This window comes from Ahaetulla prasina, chromosome 7 (assembly GCF_028640845.1).
Source record: "Ahaetulla prasina isolate Xishuangbanna chromosome 7, ASM2864084v1, whole genome shotgun sequence".
Classification (NCBI taxonomy): domain Eukaryota; kingdom Metazoa; phylum Chordata; class Lepidosauria; order Squamata; family Colubridae; genus Ahaetulla; species Ahaetulla prasina.
In genome coordinates, this window is record NC_080545.1 from 27,853,253 (window position 1) to 27,874,303 (window position 21,051).

At 38.7% G+C, this 21,051-nt stretch overlaps 1 protein-coding gene across 4 annotated transcripts in view; it reads left to right on the forward strand.

The window, feature by feature from the left end:
• SLC13A1 (solute carrier family 13 member 1) overlaps positions 1–21,051 on the forward strand; it is a 108,509-nt gene that overhangs the window by 65,643 nt on the left and 21,815 nt on the right. For 2 of the 4 annotated variants that reach the window (XR_009156136.1, XM_058191278.1), the window contains exons 5-11: positions 2,812–2,999; positions 3,090–3,141; positions 3,233–3,281; positions 7,037–7,200; positions 18,755–18,874; positions 19,622–19,720; positions 19,828–19,929. Coding sequence is in view for 3 of the 4 variants with exons in the window: in XM_058191278.1 (XP_058047261.1) it covers positions 2,812–2,999; positions 3,090–3,141; positions 3,233–3,281; positions 7,037–7,200; positions 18,755–18,874; positions 19,622–19,720; positions 19,828–19,929 (774 nt within the window). In the remaining variant the exon portion in view is untranslated. Of the gene's footprint in view, positions 1–2,811; positions 3,000–3,089; positions 3,142–3,232; positions 3,282–7,036; positions 7,201–13,872; positions 13,993–14,746; positions 14,846–14,952; positions 15,055–18,754; positions 18,875–19,621; positions 19,721–19,827; positions 19,930–21,051 lie in introns of all 4 variants that reach the window. The other 2 variants (XM_058191280.1, XM_058191281.1) reach the window with 2 other exon arrangements.

The window sequence follows — 21,051 nt, forward strand, 5'->3', positions numbered from 1 at the left end:
CCTTTACCGTATGTTAGTATATTAACATATTAGAGAAATGTATATGTTAATCTCAAACTGTAAAATCTTCTATTTATGTAAGGAGTGCCCAAACTTTGTAGGTATGAGATCCAAACACACCTTTGAACAGTATTTCAGGAGTTATGATTCAAAAGGGACTGGCACAAAATATTTTAATAATAATAAATAGAATAACGGAGTTGGAAGGGACCTTAGAGGTCTTCTAATCCAACCCACTGCTTGAGCAGGAGACCCTTTACCATTTCAGACAAGTGGCTGTCCAGTCTTTCCTTAAAAGCCTCCAGAGATGGGACATCCACAACTTCTGAAGGCAAGCCATTCCACTATTTAATTGTTCTCACCATTACGACATTTTTGGTTGCTTCTCGCCTTGCTTTAAAAGTGTATTATTCATTTAATATAATATATTCATCCAATCTCTATGCTGATACAATGTGTTTTATTCTGTAGTTAGAATTATTGTGGGTTATTGACGATGTACACTACCAAGGTTTTTCACCCAGTGGGCTAGAATAAAAGGGAAAAAAAATGAGCCTATTAGCTTTAGTTACTTTTAATAACGTATGGTGATAGTGAAAGTTATATACTCCAAAGGGTATATAACCAACCCCTGTCATGAGGTTGCAAAACCTATGGTACAAAGGCTTTCATTAGGTTTCCCTTATTAAGAGATTACCCCAGTGTAGCCATCAGCTGTAGAGAGGTTGGGGAAAAGAATCAATAGATGTTAGAAGTACTTTGGTAAAAAGGCATTGGTTCAGTTGACTTCACAATACTTACAGCTTGAGTCAATTCAACTTTGTGAAATTAATTGCCTAGGATGACCTGGCTGTTCTACTGCATGATTTGAGATCATTTGAAATAGCTGTGCAAAAAGAAAAGAAAACAACAGAAACCAAAAAAAAAGTTGCTGCTGTTGCATAGTTAGAATAAGATTTGGGGAGAAATTTGTTTTACCTTATTATAGGAAGCCTTTGATTACATCCTGACTGATAAGAGTATTAGGATTTCTTTCTTTTTTTTAATAACATGGAGTCATGCAAGCATTTTCCTAATATGTTACAAATACATTGGGAAAAAACTGTTAAAACAATTTTTCATAAGTTTAAATAAGTCTATTCATTACTCATTACAATGATTGAAGTAATTTTCAGAGTCACAGATTTCAAAGATCTTTACAGTCTTTAACAATTACTTAGGCTTGTGCTGCTTGGTGTAAATTAAAACATGGTGTATTCACACGTGGTAATCAGTAATTGTGTTAAAAAGGGGGCAATATCACAAACTGAATTTGTCCCAGAATTGCCCTTCATTTGCATTGTATCATGGGACCAATTGTTCAAGGTTATCCCAATGAAAAGGTGAGTCAGTGGCTGCTGTTCTATGTAGAGTATGATTCGATGCATTTCCATTTTGGCACAGTGCTGAAAATTCTTATGCTAGACTGTTTCCTATATCAAATGAAAATACAGTACTGTCAGCAACTCTGCTGTATGAGTAACTGAGCAGGTGTTCCAAGGATATAATTTCTCAGTTGGAAAAGAAACTTCAGGAATTGGCAGTAAAAGCTTATTGGAAGACGGTGGCAATCTAACTAGAAGATTACATATCATTCTAGGTGAATCTTTACAGAAAAGAATTAGTTGGACTGGGATGCAAGAGACTAAGGCAGAAACCATAGCCATTAGGTACCAAGGAAACCACAAAAGTGAATGGGAACATCTCCTGCATGTCCCTCTGCATGTGTTTAAAAAAAAGTGAAGGATGCATGTTATAAATGCACTATCAAAGTCCTACTCCCTTTTTACCTACACAGGGCTTTGATCATGTGGTTGAAGTGATCATTCAATGTTTTTGTTCCATTCCCCATAAAACATTCTTGAAATAAGATAAAATACAAAGCAAGATTCCAAAAGCAAAAGATTAGTAGAAACATACAGCACAACCATCACATTATGATGTAGCAATTCCCAATTGTACATGCCCAGAAGTCCCTTGATGACCGTCAGGGTGGGTAGGCCGAGCCTCCTGCCGGTTTTACTACTGGTTCTATAGAATCAGACAGAACCGGGAGCAACCCAGCATTTAGTCCATATGCTAAACTGTATGGCAGGGGTGAAATCCAGCAGCTTCTGACAGATTCTGGAGAACCGGTAGCGGAAATTTTGAGCAGTTCGGAGAACCAGCAAATACCACCTCTGGCTGGCCCCAGAGTGGGGTGGAATGGAGATTTTGCAATATCCTTCCCCCAGGAGTGGGGAGGGAATGGGAATTTTGCAGTATCCTTCCCCTGGAGTGGGGTGGGAATGGAGATTTTGCAGCATCCTTCCCCTGCCATGCCCACCAAGCCACGCCCACAGAACCGGTAGTAAAAAAGATTTGGATTTCACCACTGCTGTATGGGTAAAGGAAGGGCTGCAGTTTGTGTCAACACATTGCATGCAAGTCCATGGTTTGTTCTGCTAAAAATCCAGCCATACTTGGGAAAATCCTTGCTTCAACCCTCAGAGAACCACTGGCAATTAGTGTAAACAAAAGTGTGATAGAGGAGTTAGAGATGACATTCTATTGTTATCTTCTTAGAGTCCAATTCTGCTTGGCCAATTCTGAATGGCCAAAGTGCTAAGTTAATTGGTTCATGCTACAGCTACATAGAGAAAGGAATTAGAAACTTTAGTAGAAGGTCAGGAGGTGCTAACTCAAATTATTTTTAATAGTCTTATTATAATTACTTTATATTAAGTTGAGTGTTAATAGCAGACATAGATGGACTTTTCACTATTATTTCAGGCTCACCCTTGGTTTTATGATCAGCTGTGCATTTCTATCGATGTGGCTTAGCAACACTTCTACTGCTGCTATGGTGATGCCAATTGTAGAGGCAGTAGCCCAGCAAATCATTAGTGCTGAAGCGGAAGTAGATGCAATGGATATGACATATGCAAATGGAACCACTAATCCTGCCCTGGAACTTGAAGGTAAGTAATTTCAACCCATTTTTAACCTCAGATCACCTGAGCAAAAAACAACCCCTTCATTTGATCTTTTTCTTGTTGTTTTTTTCATAGAAAATATTAGTGAGTGTGAAACACCTGACTGGAAATCCACTAAAGTTGAAGGGTAATATATAACGAGAAAGAGCAAGATATTTATATGATTTACCTTTTTTATTAACAGTAAAATAATTACTACTGCAAATATTTCTTTCCAGATACAGCAATGGTACTGCTCAAGCTGTGTGTGACATTGAAAGTGAAAAGGTACTTAAAATAATTTATCCCACTTGTTTTAAAGATTAAAATAGCTATTACAGTCAGATTAACATGTTATGATTTCAGTTATAAAGTCAATTGAATAATATTATATAATTATTAATATGAAGCAATATGACATCTACAATGTTTTCCTTATTTTCCAGGTAAGTTAAAACATGCAGGTGGCTTGGTGTTCCAATTCTAAAGTAATTTAGGATATTAAGACAAAGGAGAACATCTCAAAGTCATGTTTAAAATTTTAGCTTCCTCAGACAGTTGGGATGTTTTATTTATTCCTAATTAAGTTACTGGCATTCTATATATCAGTATTCTCAACATTATTACTGTTTATTACATGTATAGGTTGCTCATCGCAGTTTCAGATGATTCTGAGAATAGAATAGAATAGAATAGATTTTTTTATTGGCCAAGTGTGATTGGACACACAAGGAATTTGTCTTGGTGCATATGCTCTCAGTGTACATAAAAGAAAAGATACGTTCATCAAGGTACAACATTTACAACACAATTGATGGTCAATATATCAATATAAATCATAAGGATTGCCAGCAACAAGTTATAGTCATACAGTCATAAATAGAAAGAGATTGGTGATGGGAACTATGAGAAGATTAATAGTGCAGATTCAGTAAATAGTTTGACAGTGTTGATGGAATTATTTGTTTAGCAGAGTGATGGCCTTCGGGAAAAAACTGTTCTTGTGTCTAGTTGTTCTGGTGTGCAGTGCTCTATAGCATCGTTTTGAGGGTAGGAGTTGAAACAGTTTATGTCCAGGATGCGAGGGGTCTGTAAATATTTTCACGGCCCTCTTCTTGATTCGTGCAGTATACAGGTCCTCAATGGAAGGCAGGTTGGTAGCAATTATTTTTTCTGCAGTTCTAATTATCCTCTGAAGTCTGTGTTTTTCTTGTTGGGTTGCAGAACCGAACCAGACAGTTATAGAGGTGCAAATGACAGACTCAATAATTCCTCTGTAGAACTGGATCAGCAGCTCCTTGGGCAGTTTGAGCTTACTGAGTTGGCGCAGAAAGAACATTCTTTGTTGTCCTTTTTTAATGATGTTTTTGATGTTAGCTGTCCATTTGAGATCTTGCGATATGATAGAACCTAGAAATTTGAAGGTTTCTACTGTTGATACTGTGTTGTCTAGTATTGTGAGAGGTGGAAGTATGGAAGAGTTTCTCCTAAAGTCTACCACCATTTCTACGGTTTTGAGTGTGTTCAGTTCCAGATTGTTTTGGTTGCACCACAAGGCTAGTCATTCGACCTTTTGTCTATATGCGGATTCGTCATTGTCTCAAATGAGACCAATCACTGTTGTGTCATCTGCGAACTTCAGTAGCTTAACAGATGGATCACTGGAAATGCAGTCATTGGTATACAGAGAGAAGAGAAGTGGGGAGAGCACACAGCCTTGGGGGGCCCCTGTGCTAATTGTACAGGTATTTGATGTGATCTTGCTTAGCTTCACCTGCTGCTTCCTGTTTGTTAGGAAGCTTGTGATCCACTTACAAGTCTGTTCCGGTACCTGTAGCTGGTTTAGCTTAGTTAGAAGAATGTCTGGAATGATGGTATTGAATGCTGAACTAAAGTCTACAAAAAGGACCCTTGCATAGGTCTTTGGAGACTCAAGATGCTGTAGGATGTAGTGTAGAGCCATATTAACAGTATCATCTGTTGAGTGACTTACAACATAAAACCTATAAATATTAAAACAATTACAAATATCAAAAGATTAAAATTACAAAATATTATGGCAAGCTAAAAAAAACCTATGGGTTTGGAGCAGGGGTGAAATGCTACCGGTTCGGACCGATTCAGCTGAACCGATAGCGATGGCAGCGCAAGGCTCCGCCCACACATCCAGTCGATGGTACTTCCTGGTTTTAACCAGAAAGTAACCTGTTTTTTACCCTCTGCGCATGCGCAGAAGTGTTTGCGCATGCTCAGAGGGTCCTCACACACACATGGCACATGCACTTCTGAATCGGTAGGAAAGGTAAGTAGAATTTACCCCGGTTTGCAGCAGAGAAGTGGTGGTGCCTTGTCTGTTACTGCACCAGCCACTCCAGCCAACAGCTTCTCTTTCAGGACTAAATGCTTATTGGCATAATCACATTTTGAGACATATCCTGAAGGCCAGAAGAGTGGGGGCAGCTCTCACCTGCTGCAGCATGATGTTCTAAAGGGTGGGGGCACAAAAGGCTCTTCTCTTGAACTCCTCCAGATGCAATTCCTTGGCTGATGGAGTCTGTATTGGGTCTCTTGTGCCAACATGGGCCAACCCCATTGGGGAAAGAGAGCTCCTCTAGATCCATGCCATAGTTTAAAGGTATTGACCAACACCTTGAATTGGAGCCAGAGGCAGACTGGCAGCCAGTATAACATGTTGTCTTCCACAACTACTGTTTTGAACTACTGTTCTTAACAATTAAACTACGGTTCTTAACAATTTTCACAGCCTCTATACATTGGGTACAATAGCAGACATACTGCAGTTGATGTAGTGTATAGTTTAATACACCTGAAATGCAATCACTTGCTATATATATATATATGTTTTTGAGGTCTGCCTCCTCGTTTCTGGATTTCAGCTATTAATTGGCTTTTCCAGTTCCTATTTCAGCCTCCTCCAGTAGCATCATACCTGCTATTCATACTCTGCTATTATACCATGATTTCACTCTGGTGTCTAATTCTAATTCACTTTGATCTAATTATAATTAATCCTCAATTTAATCTTGGCCTAACTCTATTATTCTTGCAAAAAGGAGTACCAGAATTTACTTCAAACACCTGTAAAATGGTGATTCATAAATCCTTATATGAAGACAAGAAATTTTTTTTCAGCTAATCAGCTCATTCAAATCACAGAAATAATAAATATAAACAAAACCAGTAGCAGGGTCAGACACAGTAAAATTCAAGGTTTAGACGTGAGATGAGTATGCAATTTACTCTATCCTAATTTCTATGTTTAATTCTTTAAAAATTTCTATTTATCCTATTTCATGCCAAAGTTTCTATTTTGACATATGTACCGATTATAGTGACAAATGTGCCACAAATTTCCTCTAGTTCTTGTGCATGCTTTAACTTGTTTGATTTGAATTGTCCTTTTTTCTTTAAAAATATGGAAATAATTTAATCAATCAGTGTGGAAATAGTAGACATTTGGCAATACTTTACTATTAAAATGAATCTTCCATGATGTCCAAAGGAAACAGAGAGGCATTTGTTTGGCCATTTCATCTAGCAGTTAATATATTGAGTTTTGAATTACTGGGCAAATTGTGAATTATTAACTTATTTTTTGAAAATGAAACTTATGAGCTTGTAGTGAAAGTTACTTTATAAAAGACTTTTTACTGTGCAAATAAGACATTTGAGTATCATCAGACCTGCATTGTATTTTATTCTTGGCTAATTTACCATTTTCAGAGTTTATATTGACAATGAAGAGCTTAAATGTAATCAAAAGGAAAACTAGAAACTTAGGGATAGGACTTGATTTCTGCATTTTATCTCTTTCGCTCTTTGTTCTGCTCTTTTGCAGCCATCCCTTTTTTCCCCTCCTTATTAAAAGAAGAATTAAGGAAAGTGGAAGACTTACTTTACTCTGAAGCTTCCTAAACTCTGAAGAATTTTCAGAAAAAAGATTAATCACTTAACTAGGGAAGGCTGGTTTTAATGGGCTAGTATGAAAATTGTTGATTGTATTTATTTGATTTCTACTTAAGCAGAATTCAGAACTGAGCCAGTCTGAAAGACAATACCGGAACAAAAAAGACCATATGATATGTAAAATCATGTGCTTGTGTGTTGCCTATTCATCCACTATTGGAGGACTGACTACCATCACTGGGACATCAACCAACTTAATATTCTCCGAACAATTCAATACGTAAGAAAATGAATTAAAATGTTTTGTTCCTAAATTTAAATAATTTAAATTCTGCTCTTCTATCCATTTAAGTTAATTTGTGTCAGTGCAGTGCTTTCCAATAATTTAACATTTCTCCGTTTGGATGAGAGATCCTACATCATAAAGAGAGATCCTACATCATAAAACTCCTGTTTTATAGAAAAGAAGTCAGCAGAAGTGTTTTCTTCACTAATATATCCCTGCTAACCAGAGAGAAAGCTTGAGCCCTGTATTCAAATTTGGAGCTCTTCACTTGTCCAAAGCTGTTTTTATTGGAAAATGCCTTTTCTTAATCCTTCTCATTCTTTGCATCCATGGTCATACCAAGCACTTACCACATTATAGTTAGCTAACTCAAAAGACCTGCATGTCAGATCATATATATCCCCAATAGAATAATTATCCATTTAAGTAATTTGCTTCATCCTGCTCTTGTAGATTACCTGTCTGTATCAAATCACCTTTTAAAAAAAATCCAATTATGGTAAAATTAATTACTGTTTGTATGAACCACATTCATTATTTATGTGTTTATAAGTACTCAAGGCATAATTTCTATATTCCTTATGATATCCGTGGGAAGGAATGCTCAACTTCATTTCATATTAAGAGCACACCTTTATAATTTTCTCCCAGTTCTTTAAATGTTTAACTACTTAGATTACACTTTATACAAATAGGAGATAGAATATTACTGGCAGGACTAGCACCCATACAAGATTTTATGACATTCATAAAAACACAGTGTAATAGATGTAAAGGCCATTACACAGTTCAGAATGACAGAATAATAACTCTGTAATCTTGGTTGAAATAATTGTTTGTCAAATTGACTACTATTCCTTCCCTCCTCCTCCCCATTTTTTATTAATACATTTGAAAATGCTGGAGCTGTTTCAAAAGCATTTCCTAAATTATTTTGGCCTCATGAAATATTATTTATAGGTAAAGTTTTGTGGTGAATAATTTGAATACACACACAGTACATAAACTGCAATATTTTTCCTTGATATGGATAACAATCATGACCATTCTGCCCCTTTCACTCTACATCCCAAGGATTTCTAATCTGATAAAATAATTTCCAATTGCCAGGAATATTGTCCCTCTGCCACTTGTAATTCATTCAAAGTTGCATCACTGCAAACTGAATTTCACACAGAAGAATATATGAATTTCAAAGCAATAAAAGAAAAGCTTACATATGATCAAATAAGCCAAGACACATTTTAAAATCTTTTTGAATACAAAACAAGGGACCATAGCAAAATCCATTTCCCCTTCTAATTCCTTGTGTGAGTTTGTCTTGATCACTGGGAATGGTATGTGCATATTCCATTCATATTAATTCCCAACAAAAATAGAATTTGGGTTGCATATTCTAACCAGGAACAGCTGCAAAAATTTATTAATATATGATATAGCATTATGATATTGGTTTTGTGGAGGTTCTAGGATAATTGTTATAGCAATTAACAATGCTACTGTTTTCATTGGAGACAGACAGATAGACAGACAAATTTTCAAAAAAAATGCAATGTTAAAAGATAAAAATAGAAAAGGAAAAGAGCTCAGAAAAGATTGTCCCAAAGATGCTTTTTCAAAAGGCAATGGGACTTTCTTCATTTTTTCTTCTTGAAAACGTTTCGTTTCTCATCCAAGAAGCATCTTCTGAATGCTGGGGAATGGAAGGGTTTATATTCCCTGCAGTTGTCTGATCATTAGAGAGAGTCCTAATCCATCCATTGTCCCCACCATCCTGCTAGAACTGATGAAGCTTCATGGATGAGAAGTGAAATGTTTTCCTCATTGAAAAAACAGTCCAGTTGCTTTTTGAAAAAGCACCTTTGGGACCACCACGACCTGGATGACTGAGAATCTACATAGACATTCAGCTCAGAAAAGAATAAAAGTGGGGGGGGGAAGAAAAATAGAAAAAGGACTTCTGACTTTCTTTGGTACAGATCTAGAGATAAGAATACATAAAACTTGCTCTGTTAGCATTTGTCTACATTATTTTAATAAGCTCATATAATACCAATCATCAAATTTCAAAATCAGCTTTCTACTTCTTTCAGCTTCTTACAAAAAGTCCATTAAAGGTTTCCAAATAGAGATTACATTTGCCATTTTTTTCTTTCATCAAGGCTGCCAATTTCACCATCTCCACCGATCACCAACATCACCATCCATCCTTTCTTATAGGTTTTTGTAAGTCTTACACTTTAGAGCACATAAAGTTCTCACTGCCATTATCATATATAAAAGCAAGGTTCCATTAGATGTTTCCAATTGGAGACTTATGCTTGATCATATTAATTGGATCATAAAAGCTATTACGTAACTGGGTGCTTTTCCTGGCCTGCTTTTCCCATATGTCTTGGTCTTCTAACTCTTGCTTTAAAAAGAAAGTTCAAAAAACGGGGAGGGATACAAGGAACTAATGAATAAATCCCTTCCTTCTCATCTATTCCTTTTGCCCGTTCTTTTCTCTTTGAGTCTTTAATAATTAGGAATCCAGATTCGCCTTGTTGGAGGCAGGGAAGGGCAGAAAAATGAATGCAAACAGCTACTGCTTTCTCAAATCATAATTTAAGATGCGCGCACATTCTTGGGGTTGCAACTAAGCACACAACCTATAGAGCAGGCTCTAATAAATAGCTTGAGTAAACAGGTAGTTCTAAAGAAAATTAATTCAGGGCAAAGACAGAAGATGGAGAGCTGTGGAATTGGAAGTAGGTGAGCAAGAAGGCATGTAGAAAGGTAATGAATTGAGCAGCTGCGCAGCAGAGGGAAAATGACTGCCCAGGATAAAGAAATATCATTACTAAACTGCATTAATATCCTCAGGTTTTATAGCTCTCCATGATACAGCTGGTCTTCTGAATTCCACTTAGGTTTGATATAGTTTTGCTGTTCTTATTGGAGGGGGGTTGCAGAGAGGGAGGGAGAAGGACATTCTTCTCTGGAAACTTAAATAACCTAAACTCCTAAGAACATTGTTAAGATAATAAAACTCCAGTTGCAGAGAGATCGTCTTATATCTAGGCTAGTCCTGATAGAGCAATTTTGTCATTGCAGTTATACATCAGTAGCTGCTCCTTAATGAAAATGACGGTGCATGACAATAGCCATGAAAGAAAGGCAAGAAGGGAGGGAGTTGTTCAAAGGCAAGACTCCATCTCTCTTTCATATCACTGTCTGTAATAGTCCAAGTCCCTAAGGGCAAAGATAGGCTCTTTTTAGCCTGGGAATTTATTAGTGAAAATTGGCTGAGCAAGTAGTTTGTTCAAGTAGGTAATAAAGGTTATGTAATCCATTGGAAGGCTTTGCTTTGGTTGGCAGCTGAGCTTCGTCTTTTTCTATTTAGGCCTATCTTTTATATTTTAAGAATATATATTTTGAGATGCATATTCACTTCAGACTAGCCAAATTTCCATATAATTTCATGCTACAATGTGCATATAGCCCTTTCTGCCTTCAGAAGTTGTGGGTGCTCCATCACTAGAGGCTTTTAAGAAGAGATTGGACAACCAGTTCTCTGGAATGGTATAGGGTCTCCTGCTTCGGCAGGGAGTTGGGCTAGAAAACCTCTAAGGTTGTCTCAACTGTATTATTCTGTTAAGTATTCTGTTAAGTATTTATTTATTGTTCATTGGTTTAATTAATTTTTTTACCCTACCACAATCAGATGACTCTTAGTATTGCACTTTTAACTCATCATCATTGTGAAATGTTCCCCATAATCCAGGATAACAAGCCAGGCTTAAACCAGAGTACGTTATTCCTTCACAAATATTATTTTGTGTGGTTGGATTTAATCACAATGCCATGTTTCCAACAAACTCTTCTTTATTTACTTATTTTTGTGAAGCCAGGAACCAAATAAGAATGAATGGACTGCTTCCATGCTGATTATTCACAGTACAGTTGAACAGACCATAATTCCTGTCTCACGGTGATACATAACTTTGGCTAATCTAATAATGTCATTTTTCTCAATTATTCACTCACAGAAGAATGGGGTTTTTAAAACAATGTCTTGAGAACTTTATGCTTTTGCAACAATTTGTGGACATGAAATCTCTCTAGTCTCTAAGCTATTTTCTCATTAGTAATTTTAGCATCTTCTAGCACCATTTGGCCACCTTTGTGGGAATAGAAATCCTGTCTGCAATATTGTTAAATTGACAAAACAATGGTTGCAGCTTGCAGGACTTTAGAAGTTTCTGTAAATTATGACTGCGACAGGAAGACACATTTCAGAACATATGTCAAATGCTATCTGGAAGTCTTTCAGAATACCGTTACCATTTCAGAAAATATGCTTCACTTTTTGTCTAACCATAGATTGTATATATACACTAAAATATATAGTATATATACTAAATATTTAGTAAATATACTAAAAATCTATCCAGATGATCCTTCTTGAAGATCATAAATCCTTCTTGAAGATCATAAATGATTGGTTGTTATCAGCTGTTATCAGTTGAGGGGAAAAATAAAACTAGATATTTATTTCTAATGAGAACTGGGTTTTCATCAGATAATCTTGGAAAATGATGGTGGCTTTGTCTAAAGGAATGAATAGATAAATAGTTTGCTTCTGGAACTTTAGAACAATTTTGTTTGATGCATTGTTATAAAATTTTTCTCCATTTCTCCATAGATTAAAAAATATCAGGCAGAAAAGAGAGCATTGTTCTATGCTGAAAACTTTTAACTTCTAATCAGGATGATTATATGGTTATTACATAATAACTACAGTCAAAGTAGTTTAAAGTATAGCAGTAAAAAAAAGCATTTTTAAACTCTAAAATACTAATGTTTTACTGCATAATGTGTAAACTATGCTTATTTTTTCCAGAAATGTAGAAGCCCTTTCATACACTGTTGTATTCATTCAAATTGCTTCTAGAACTCTAGGAAAGGCAGCCAAATTATTTTGTTTTGCTTTTAATTTTTTGGCTTTAAGCCTGCTGCCATACAATCCTTCTTGAAATCCCTCCTATTAGAATCACTAAACATTATTCAGTTTTGTCCCAATCTAGTGATAGATATTTATTGAGACCCATTGTACAATCAGCTCCAACTCCCCAAAAGCATCCAAGGCTTTTGAAGGCATGAAAATGTCTTGATAAAGTGTGATGTCCATCAGACCAGTCTAAGTTAATGAGAGATGTTCAGAGTCCCCACTCCCCTGTAATTAGAACCAAAAGTTGAAGTATATATATATATATATTTGTTGATATGGCCAGTGTGACAAAATGGATAGGACCATGCAATTTTCTTGAAATTTTTGACAAAATACTTCAAGAAAATCAATCTACTTCTGGATTTCTCAACTTTCTAATTTAAGGTTGAGGGAGATTGATTGGGTCAATGTCATCAAGCTGGTTTTAAGCCCAAGGGAAGATAAAATCAGTCTCCACTTCAAATCTAGCACCTTTAATCACTCTATCATTCTGGTTCTCATCCAGTATGCACTTGATCTTTTCTATTTCAACTGAATTTATCACCTCACTTCCAGCAAGTTCACCTTGGCTGGCCAGAGTGTTTTGCCATTTCTGTTTCTAAGTTAAACGTTTGTTAAGTGAATTTTGCCCCATTTTACGAATTTTCTTGTCACAATTATTAAGTGAATAACTGCACTTATTAAATTAGTAATATAGTTAAGTGAAACTGGCTTTCCGATTGGTCTTGTTTGTCAGAAGGTCACAAAAGGTGATCATATGACCCTGGGACACTGCAACCATCATAAATATGAGTCAGCAACCAAGCATCTGAATGTTGATCATGTGACCATGGAGATGCTGCAGCAGTTGTGTGAAAACTGTCATAAGTCAATATTTCCAGTCTCATTGTAACTTTGAATAGTCACTAAATAAACTGTTGTAAGTCGAACACTACCTGTAAAGTTTCAATAGAACAGCTAATACAATAAAAAGGTATTACCTTTCTTAATTTATAGCTGTCAAATCTGGGCTGAATCTTTTGTTCCCAGAAGAGTTTAATAAAAATCATCCAAAACTTTTCAGATGATGACACAAATATATATCTGCATTTGTTAAGCTACTGATTGTTGGAGTTCAGGAGGTATTAATTACTGTGCTGAGAAGATCATATGAGGCTTAACCATGAATAAGATATTAAAGCTCTGACTACAATTATGCTTGCTTGCCAAAGATCCATGTAATTCAATATTTGGAACTGCCAGGGCTGAAGATGATGGATTTCTATTGAAAGGTCTTTTCTTCTGTTTTTCCTCTCATATATATTAATCAACACAACTAACAATGATTACTGTTAAAGGAAATTTAATAGAGTATCATATCCACTAAAAAGCGTGTTGATAACAGATAAAATACCATCTTCATATAAAATGTTATCTAGAAGAATTTAAATTAAATTCAATGACTGGGGCATTCTAAAATACTTCCACCATGGATGGGCCAATTGGTGCAAGACTCTAAATTGCTGATAGTGAATATTCCATTTTTACTTCCTGGAGTTTTATCTATTAAGATAAAAGCTGGATAGATTTTCTCTTAAGGCTTATCATCTGTGTAACCATTGTGGATCTTGATTTAAGAAACATCTTTCTATTCATATTCAAAGCCAACTCAAATTTCATTTTTATTTTTTCAGACGATATCCTGGTTGCCAATGCATTAATTTTGGATCCTGGTTTATTCTTTGTATCCCAATCACTGTTATTATTTTAATACTCTCCTGGGTATGGCTTCTGTGGCTTTTTCTGGGTTTCAAGTAAGTAGTCTTATGGGAGAAGTCCAAAGTATTATCATCTTGTGTAAGGATGTGTTTACAATGAGTAAAAATAACAAATCCTTACCCCCAAGGAAAATATGTACAAAATAAATATAAGAAAACAATAGAGAAAGAAGAAAAATGAAGGCATAGAAAGGTTAGGGAAAATATGTATGTTTCTTATGTATCTTTTTGCTCAGCTATAATTCTGAATGTAGTGGATATAGTATGCTTCAGTGAAGGCAAATAGCTTGAGGGTTCAAGAAAAAAAAAGTTGATTATATTACCGGTATTTTGATATGCAAATGGAAAATTATAATGCAAAGCAGAGTGGAGAAATCGGCACTAGCCCTACCATTAGGAAGAGTGTGACAGCTGATTCAGGCAGTATGCTACACCAAGCAAGGAATTTTGTATTGTAAAGTATTGGAGCTAAGTATTATAAATGGAAACCATCCTGCCCAGTGATCTAATAGCTGCCTTGCTGCTTAGCTAGGATAGAGGGCATTGGTCCATTATTCACGGTGAAGTAAAATTGCTCTCCCAGGCAGGTCAGTTTTTGTACATGAAATTGTGGCATTTTCTTGCTCTGGATCTCACACAACAGAGTATGTTGGACTGCCCATGAGATCTTTCAAAGGAAGAAAGCCAACCCAGTCCTCGAGAAGTTCTTTGGATCAGTCACCAGAAATGGAACCTATCTTCTGGTGAACAGGCATTATAAGAAATTATATCAATTCACTTTTCATTTCAGCTTGAAAGAAATGTTCCGGTGTGGCAAGGCAAAGACATCTAGAGAAGAAGCTTCAGCACAAGTAATCAAAGAAGAATACATGAAACTTGGACCAATAAGGTAATGCATTTAGCTAAGAAGAAATATTACAAATGCTATCAAAGAAATATTACAACACTATCAAAGCAAATGAGTTCAAAGGGTGATACATGATGTTTTTGTTGCAGCTACCCTGAAGTTGTCACCCTTGTCCTGTTCATTCTGATGGCCCTGTTATGGTTCACTAGAGATCCTGGATTCATCCCTGGCTGGTCATCTTTATTTCCAAAGTAAGTCAATAAGCTGTCCCGCACAATTTTTAGAAGGTTCGATATTTTTATCAAACCTTTATGGATAAATCCGGATCATAGTACCAAATATTTCTTTAAACCTCTATTACAATGTGTAGAGGAAGAGTCAATGCCTTTATATATATAAAATGGGTTTACCTCCCACCTATCAGCCATTTGGAAACCCGCCCTTATCGACAAACGAGTCCCTAACATGAAGAATGATGCAAGACCCACACTCACGAGTGCCACACAGCATGTCACCACCACACATCCACGCGGAAAGCAAACTCAAACCCACACCGATGATGAAGCACGACCACGGACCAGAAGCCAGACCACAGCTGCATCATTTATTTATTTTATTTTTATTTATTTATTTTTTTCAAATTTATATACCGCCCTATCTCCCTAAGGACTCAGGGCGGTTCACAGGCAGTTAAAATACATATAAATACAGATTAAAAAACAACAATTAAAAAACTTATTCTATTGCCCAAATTTAAAATAGTATAAATAATAAAAACCCCTTAAAACCCATAACTTTAAAATCTAATCCAGTCCCGCGCAGATAAATAAGTGTGTTTTAAGCTCGCGACGAAAGGTTCGGAGGTCCGGAAGTTGACGAAGTCCTGAGGAGTTCTGCTCCAGAGGGTGGGAGCCCCACAGAGAAGGTTCCCTGGTGTCGCCAGACGGCACTGCCTAGCTGACGGCACCCTGAGGAGTCCCTCTCTGTGAGAGCGCACGGGTCGGTGAGAGGTATTTGGTAGCAGTAGGCGGTCCCGTAAATAGCCCGGCCCTATGCCATGGAGCGCTTTAAAGATTGTCACCAGCACCTTGAAGCGCACCCGAAGGCCACAGGTAGCCAGTGCAGTCTGCGAGGATAGGTGTAACACGGGAGCCACGAGGGCTCCTCTATCACCCGCGCAGCTGCATTCTGACTAACTGAGCCTCCGGATGCCCCTCAAGGGAGCCCCATGTAGAGAGCATTGCAGTAATCCAGGCGAGACGTCACGAGGGCGTGAGTGACCGTGCATAAGGCATCCCGGTCAGAAAGGCGAACTGGCACCAGGCGAACCTGGTGGAAAGCTCTCCTGGAGACGGCCAAATGATCTTCAAAAGACAGCCGCTCATCCAGGAGAACGCCCAGATTGCGCACCCTCTCCATCGGGGCCAGTGACTCGCCCAACAGTCAGCCGAGGACTCAGCTGACTGTACCGGGATGCCGCATCCACAGCCACTCTGTCTTGGAAGGATTGAGCTTGAGCCTGTTTCTCCCCATCCAGACCCGACGGCTTCCAAACACCGGGACAGCACTGATAGCTTCATTGGGGTGGCCCGTGTGAGAAGTACAGCTGGGTGTCATCAGCGACAGCTGGTACTCACACCAAGCCACTGATGATCTCACCCAGCGGTTCATATAGATGTTGAACAGAAGGGCGAGAATCGACCCCGCGGCACCCCACAAGTGAGGCGCCCGGGCCGACCTCTGCCCCTGTCAACACTGCTCGACCGGTCGGAGAGATAGGAGGAGAACCACCGATAAACGGTGCCTCCCACTCCCAATCCTCCAACCGCGCAGCAGGATACCATGGTCGATGGTATCGAAAGCCGCTGAGAGGTCTAATAGGACCAGGACAGAGGAACAACCTCATCCCTGGCCCTCCAGAGATCATCCACCAACGCGACCAAAGCCGCCTCCGTGTTGTAGCCGGGCCGGAAACCGACTGGAACGGGTCTAGATAGACAGTTTCATCCAGGTGCAGGGGAAACTGATATGCCACCATACTCTCTACAACCTTCGCCGCGGGCGAAGGTTGAGACCGGACGATAATTACCTAAGACAGCCGGGTCCAGGAGGGCTTCTGAGGAGGGCCTCACCACCGCCTCTTTCAAGGCGGCCGGAAAGACTCCTCCAACAAGGAGGCACTGTAACGCCTGAGCCAGCCTCGTGTCACCTCCTGAGTGGCCAGCACCAGCCAGGAGGGCACGGGTCCAGTAAACACGTGGTGGCATTCAGCCTACCCAACAACCTGTCCATGTCCTCGGAGCCACAGGGTCAAACTCATCCCAGAAAATGTCACCAAGACCACCCTCAGACGCCTCATCTGAATCGCCGCAATTTTGGTCTAGACCGTCTCAAGCTGAACGATTTTATCGATAGATAATCATAAACTCCTCAGCACGCCCCTGCACGGGTCATCCCGCCCCTGGTGAAGGAGGAACGGGTCACCCAAACAGGGCGGCTGGGCGGTTATCTGCCGACGCAATGAGGGAGGAGGCGAGCAACGCCGCTTCCTCAGTGCCACCAGGTAGGTCCTAGTATAGGACCTAACTAGTGTCCGATCAGCCTCTAAACGGCTAGACCTCCAGGAGCTCTCTAGGCGTCTTCTCCGGCGTTTCATCCCCCTCAGCTCCTCGGAGAACCAAGGAGCCGGTTGGGATCTGCGCCGGGTCAGAGGCCGCAGAGGCACGACACGGTCTAAAGCCCCAGCCGCAGCCCGTTGCCGTCTCCCTCGGCTCTAGACTCTCTTTAATAGCAACTGCCACCCCCCCACCCCTACCCTGGGCCCTCGGCTGATGGAATGCACGGAAACCCGGTGGGCACATTTCGACCAGGGGCACGCCCCCTTCAGTGCCCAACCAGGTCTCATTAGCCATTTCAAATCCCTCCAATCCATACATGCAGCAGACTGACACCCACCATGAAGATGTAGCACGACCACGAACATGAAGCCAAACAATAGCTATGCAGCTCACCAACTCAAATCCCCCTACAAATCAGACCAACTTGAGCACAATCAAGCCCCCGCCAAACAGAACATACCCTCATCCAATCAGAGCACAGCCAACCCCACCATCCAATCAGAGCACAGCCAAACCCCCAACCAATCAGAACACACCTCCACCCAATCAGAACACAGCCAAGCTCCCAACCAATCAGTTCAAACCCCTACTAGCAGTTAAAAGGAAGAAACAGCTGCAATCACACATTTCTCCTAGAAGCATGATGCTGTAAACACCTAGCCTGAAGATGATGAATGGGATTTCAAACGTCATAAGACACTTCCAATTTTACACAGGAGAAAACCCAAATAACCAAAGACTTACATATACATATACATATACATATACATATACATATACATATACATATACATATACATATACATATACATAAAACAAATAAATATACATACATACATACACACACACACACACATATATATATATATATTTCCCCCGGTATTCAGAATGCCACCAGCATCATAAAAGTTGTGCTTGTTATCGACCTTTCTAAAAAATATGTAAATCGAGAGCAAGTGAAATGTGGTGGTTAAGTGTTGGAATTTTTCTCCCCCTGCTTCTAGTCTAACTTTTTATTCCACTACCAAAAATGATTGAATGAATCAAGATATATACACACACACACATACATACACATGCACACACACACACACACACACACACACACACACACATACATACAAACATATACTTTTGTGGTCTGTCTCTATTTAGTTCATTTTCATCCATTTAGTCTTGCATCTAGAGTCAGATATCCAGTTTGCTTAGCTCAACTTGAAGAATCATTATATTTTGGTTTTTTTAAAAGCTGGAGGTATGAAATAAGCATGATGTAAGAATCATTTCTTTACCTGGAATATAATCTTGCTTTCTTATGGTTTTATTTTTTCAGACGATATCCTGGTTGCCAATGCATTAATTTTGGATCCTGGTTTATTCTTTGCATCCCAATCACTGTTATTATTTTAATACTCTCCTGGGTATGGCTTCTGTGGCTTTTTCTGGGTTTCAAGTAAGTAATCTTATGGGAGAAGTCCAAAGTATTATCATCTTGTGTAAGAATGTGTTTACAATGAGTAAAAATAACAAATCCTTACCCCCAAGGAAAATATGTACAAAATAAATATAAGAAAACAATAGAGAAAGAAGAAAAATGAAGGCATAGAAAAGTTAGGGAAAATATGTATGTTTCTTATGTATCTTTTTGCTCAGCTATAATTCTGAATGTAGTGGATATAGTATGCTTCAGTGAAGGCAAATAGCTTGAGGGTTCAAGAAAAAAAAGTTGATTATATTATCTTGATATGCAAATGGAAAATTATAATGCAAAGCAGAGTGGAGAAATCGGCACTAGCCCTACCATTAGGAAGAGTGTGACAGCTGATTCAGGCAGTATGCTACACCAAGCAAGGAATTTTGTATTGTAAAGTATTGGAGCTAAGTATTATAAATGGAAACCATCCTGCCCAGTGATCTAATAGCTGCCTTGCTGCTTAGCTAGGATAGAGGGCATTGGTCCATTATTCACGGTGAAGTAAAATTGCTCTCCCAGGCAGGTCAGTTTTTGTACATGAAATTGTGGCATTTTCTTGCTCTGGATCTCACACAACAGAGTATGTTGGACTGCCCATGAGATCTTTCAAAGGAAGAAAGCCAACCCAGTCCTTGAGAAGTTCTTTGGATCAGTCACCAGAAATGGAACCTATCTTCTGGTGAACAGGCATTATAAGAAATTATATCAATTCACTTTTCATTTCAGCTTGAAAGAAATGTTCCGGTGTGGCAAGGCAAAGACATCTAGAGAAGAAGCTTCAGCACAAGTAATCAAAGAAGAATACACGAAACTTGGACCAATAAGGTAATGCATTTAGCTAAGAAGAAATATTACAAATGCTATCAAAGAAATATTACAACACTATCAAAGCAAATGAGTTCAAAGGGTGATACATGATGTTTTTGTTGCAGCTACCCTGAAGTTGTCACCCTTGTCCTGTTCATTCTGATGGCCCTGTTATGGTTCACTAGAGATCCTGGATTCATCCCTGGCTGGTCATCTTTATTTCCAAAGTAAGTCAATAAGCTGTCCTGCACACTTTTTAGAAGGTTCGATATTTTTATCAAACCTTTATGGATAAATCCGGATCATAGTACCAAATATTTCTTTAAACCTCTATTACAATTTGTAGAGGAAGAGTCAATGCCTTTATATATATAAAATGGGTTTACCTCCCACCTATCAGCCATTTGGAAACCCGCCCTTATCGACAAACGAGTCCCTAACATGAAGAATGACGCAAGACCCACACTCACGAGTGCCACACAGCATGTCACCACCACACATCCACGCGGAAAGCAAACTCAAACCCACACCGATGATGAAGCACGACCACGGACCAGAAGCCAGACCACAGCTGCATCATTAGCCATTTCAAATCCCTCCAATCCATACATGCAGCAGACTGACACCCACCATGAAGATGTAGCACGACCACGAACATGAAGCCAAACAACAGCTATGCAGCTCACCAACTCAAATCCCCCTACAAATCAGACCAACTTGAGCACAATCAAGCCCCCGCCAAACAGAACATACCCTCATCCAATCAGAGCACAGCCAACCCCACCATCCAATCAGAGCACAGCCAAACCCCCAACCAATCAGAACACACCTCCACCCAATCAGAACACAGCCAAGCTCCCAACCAATCAGTTCAAACCCCTACTAGCAGTTAAAAGGAAGAAACAGCTGCAATCACACATTTCTCCTAGAAGCATGATGCTGTAAACACCTAGCCTGAAGATGATGAATGGGATTTCGTCGAAACGTCGCCAAGACACTTCCAATTTTACACAGGAGAAAACCCAAATAACCAAAGACTTACATATACATATACATATACATATACATATACATATACATATACATATACATATACATATACATATACATATACATATACATATACATAAAACAAATAAATATACATACATACATACACACACACACACATATATATATATATATATTTCCCCCGGTATTCAGAATGCCACCAGCATCATAAAAGTTGTGCTTGTTATCGACCTTTCTAAAAAATATGTAAATCGAGAGCAAGTGAAATGTGGTGGTTAAGTGTTGGAATTTTTCTCCCCCTGCTTCTAGTCTAACTTTTTATTCCACTACCAAAAATG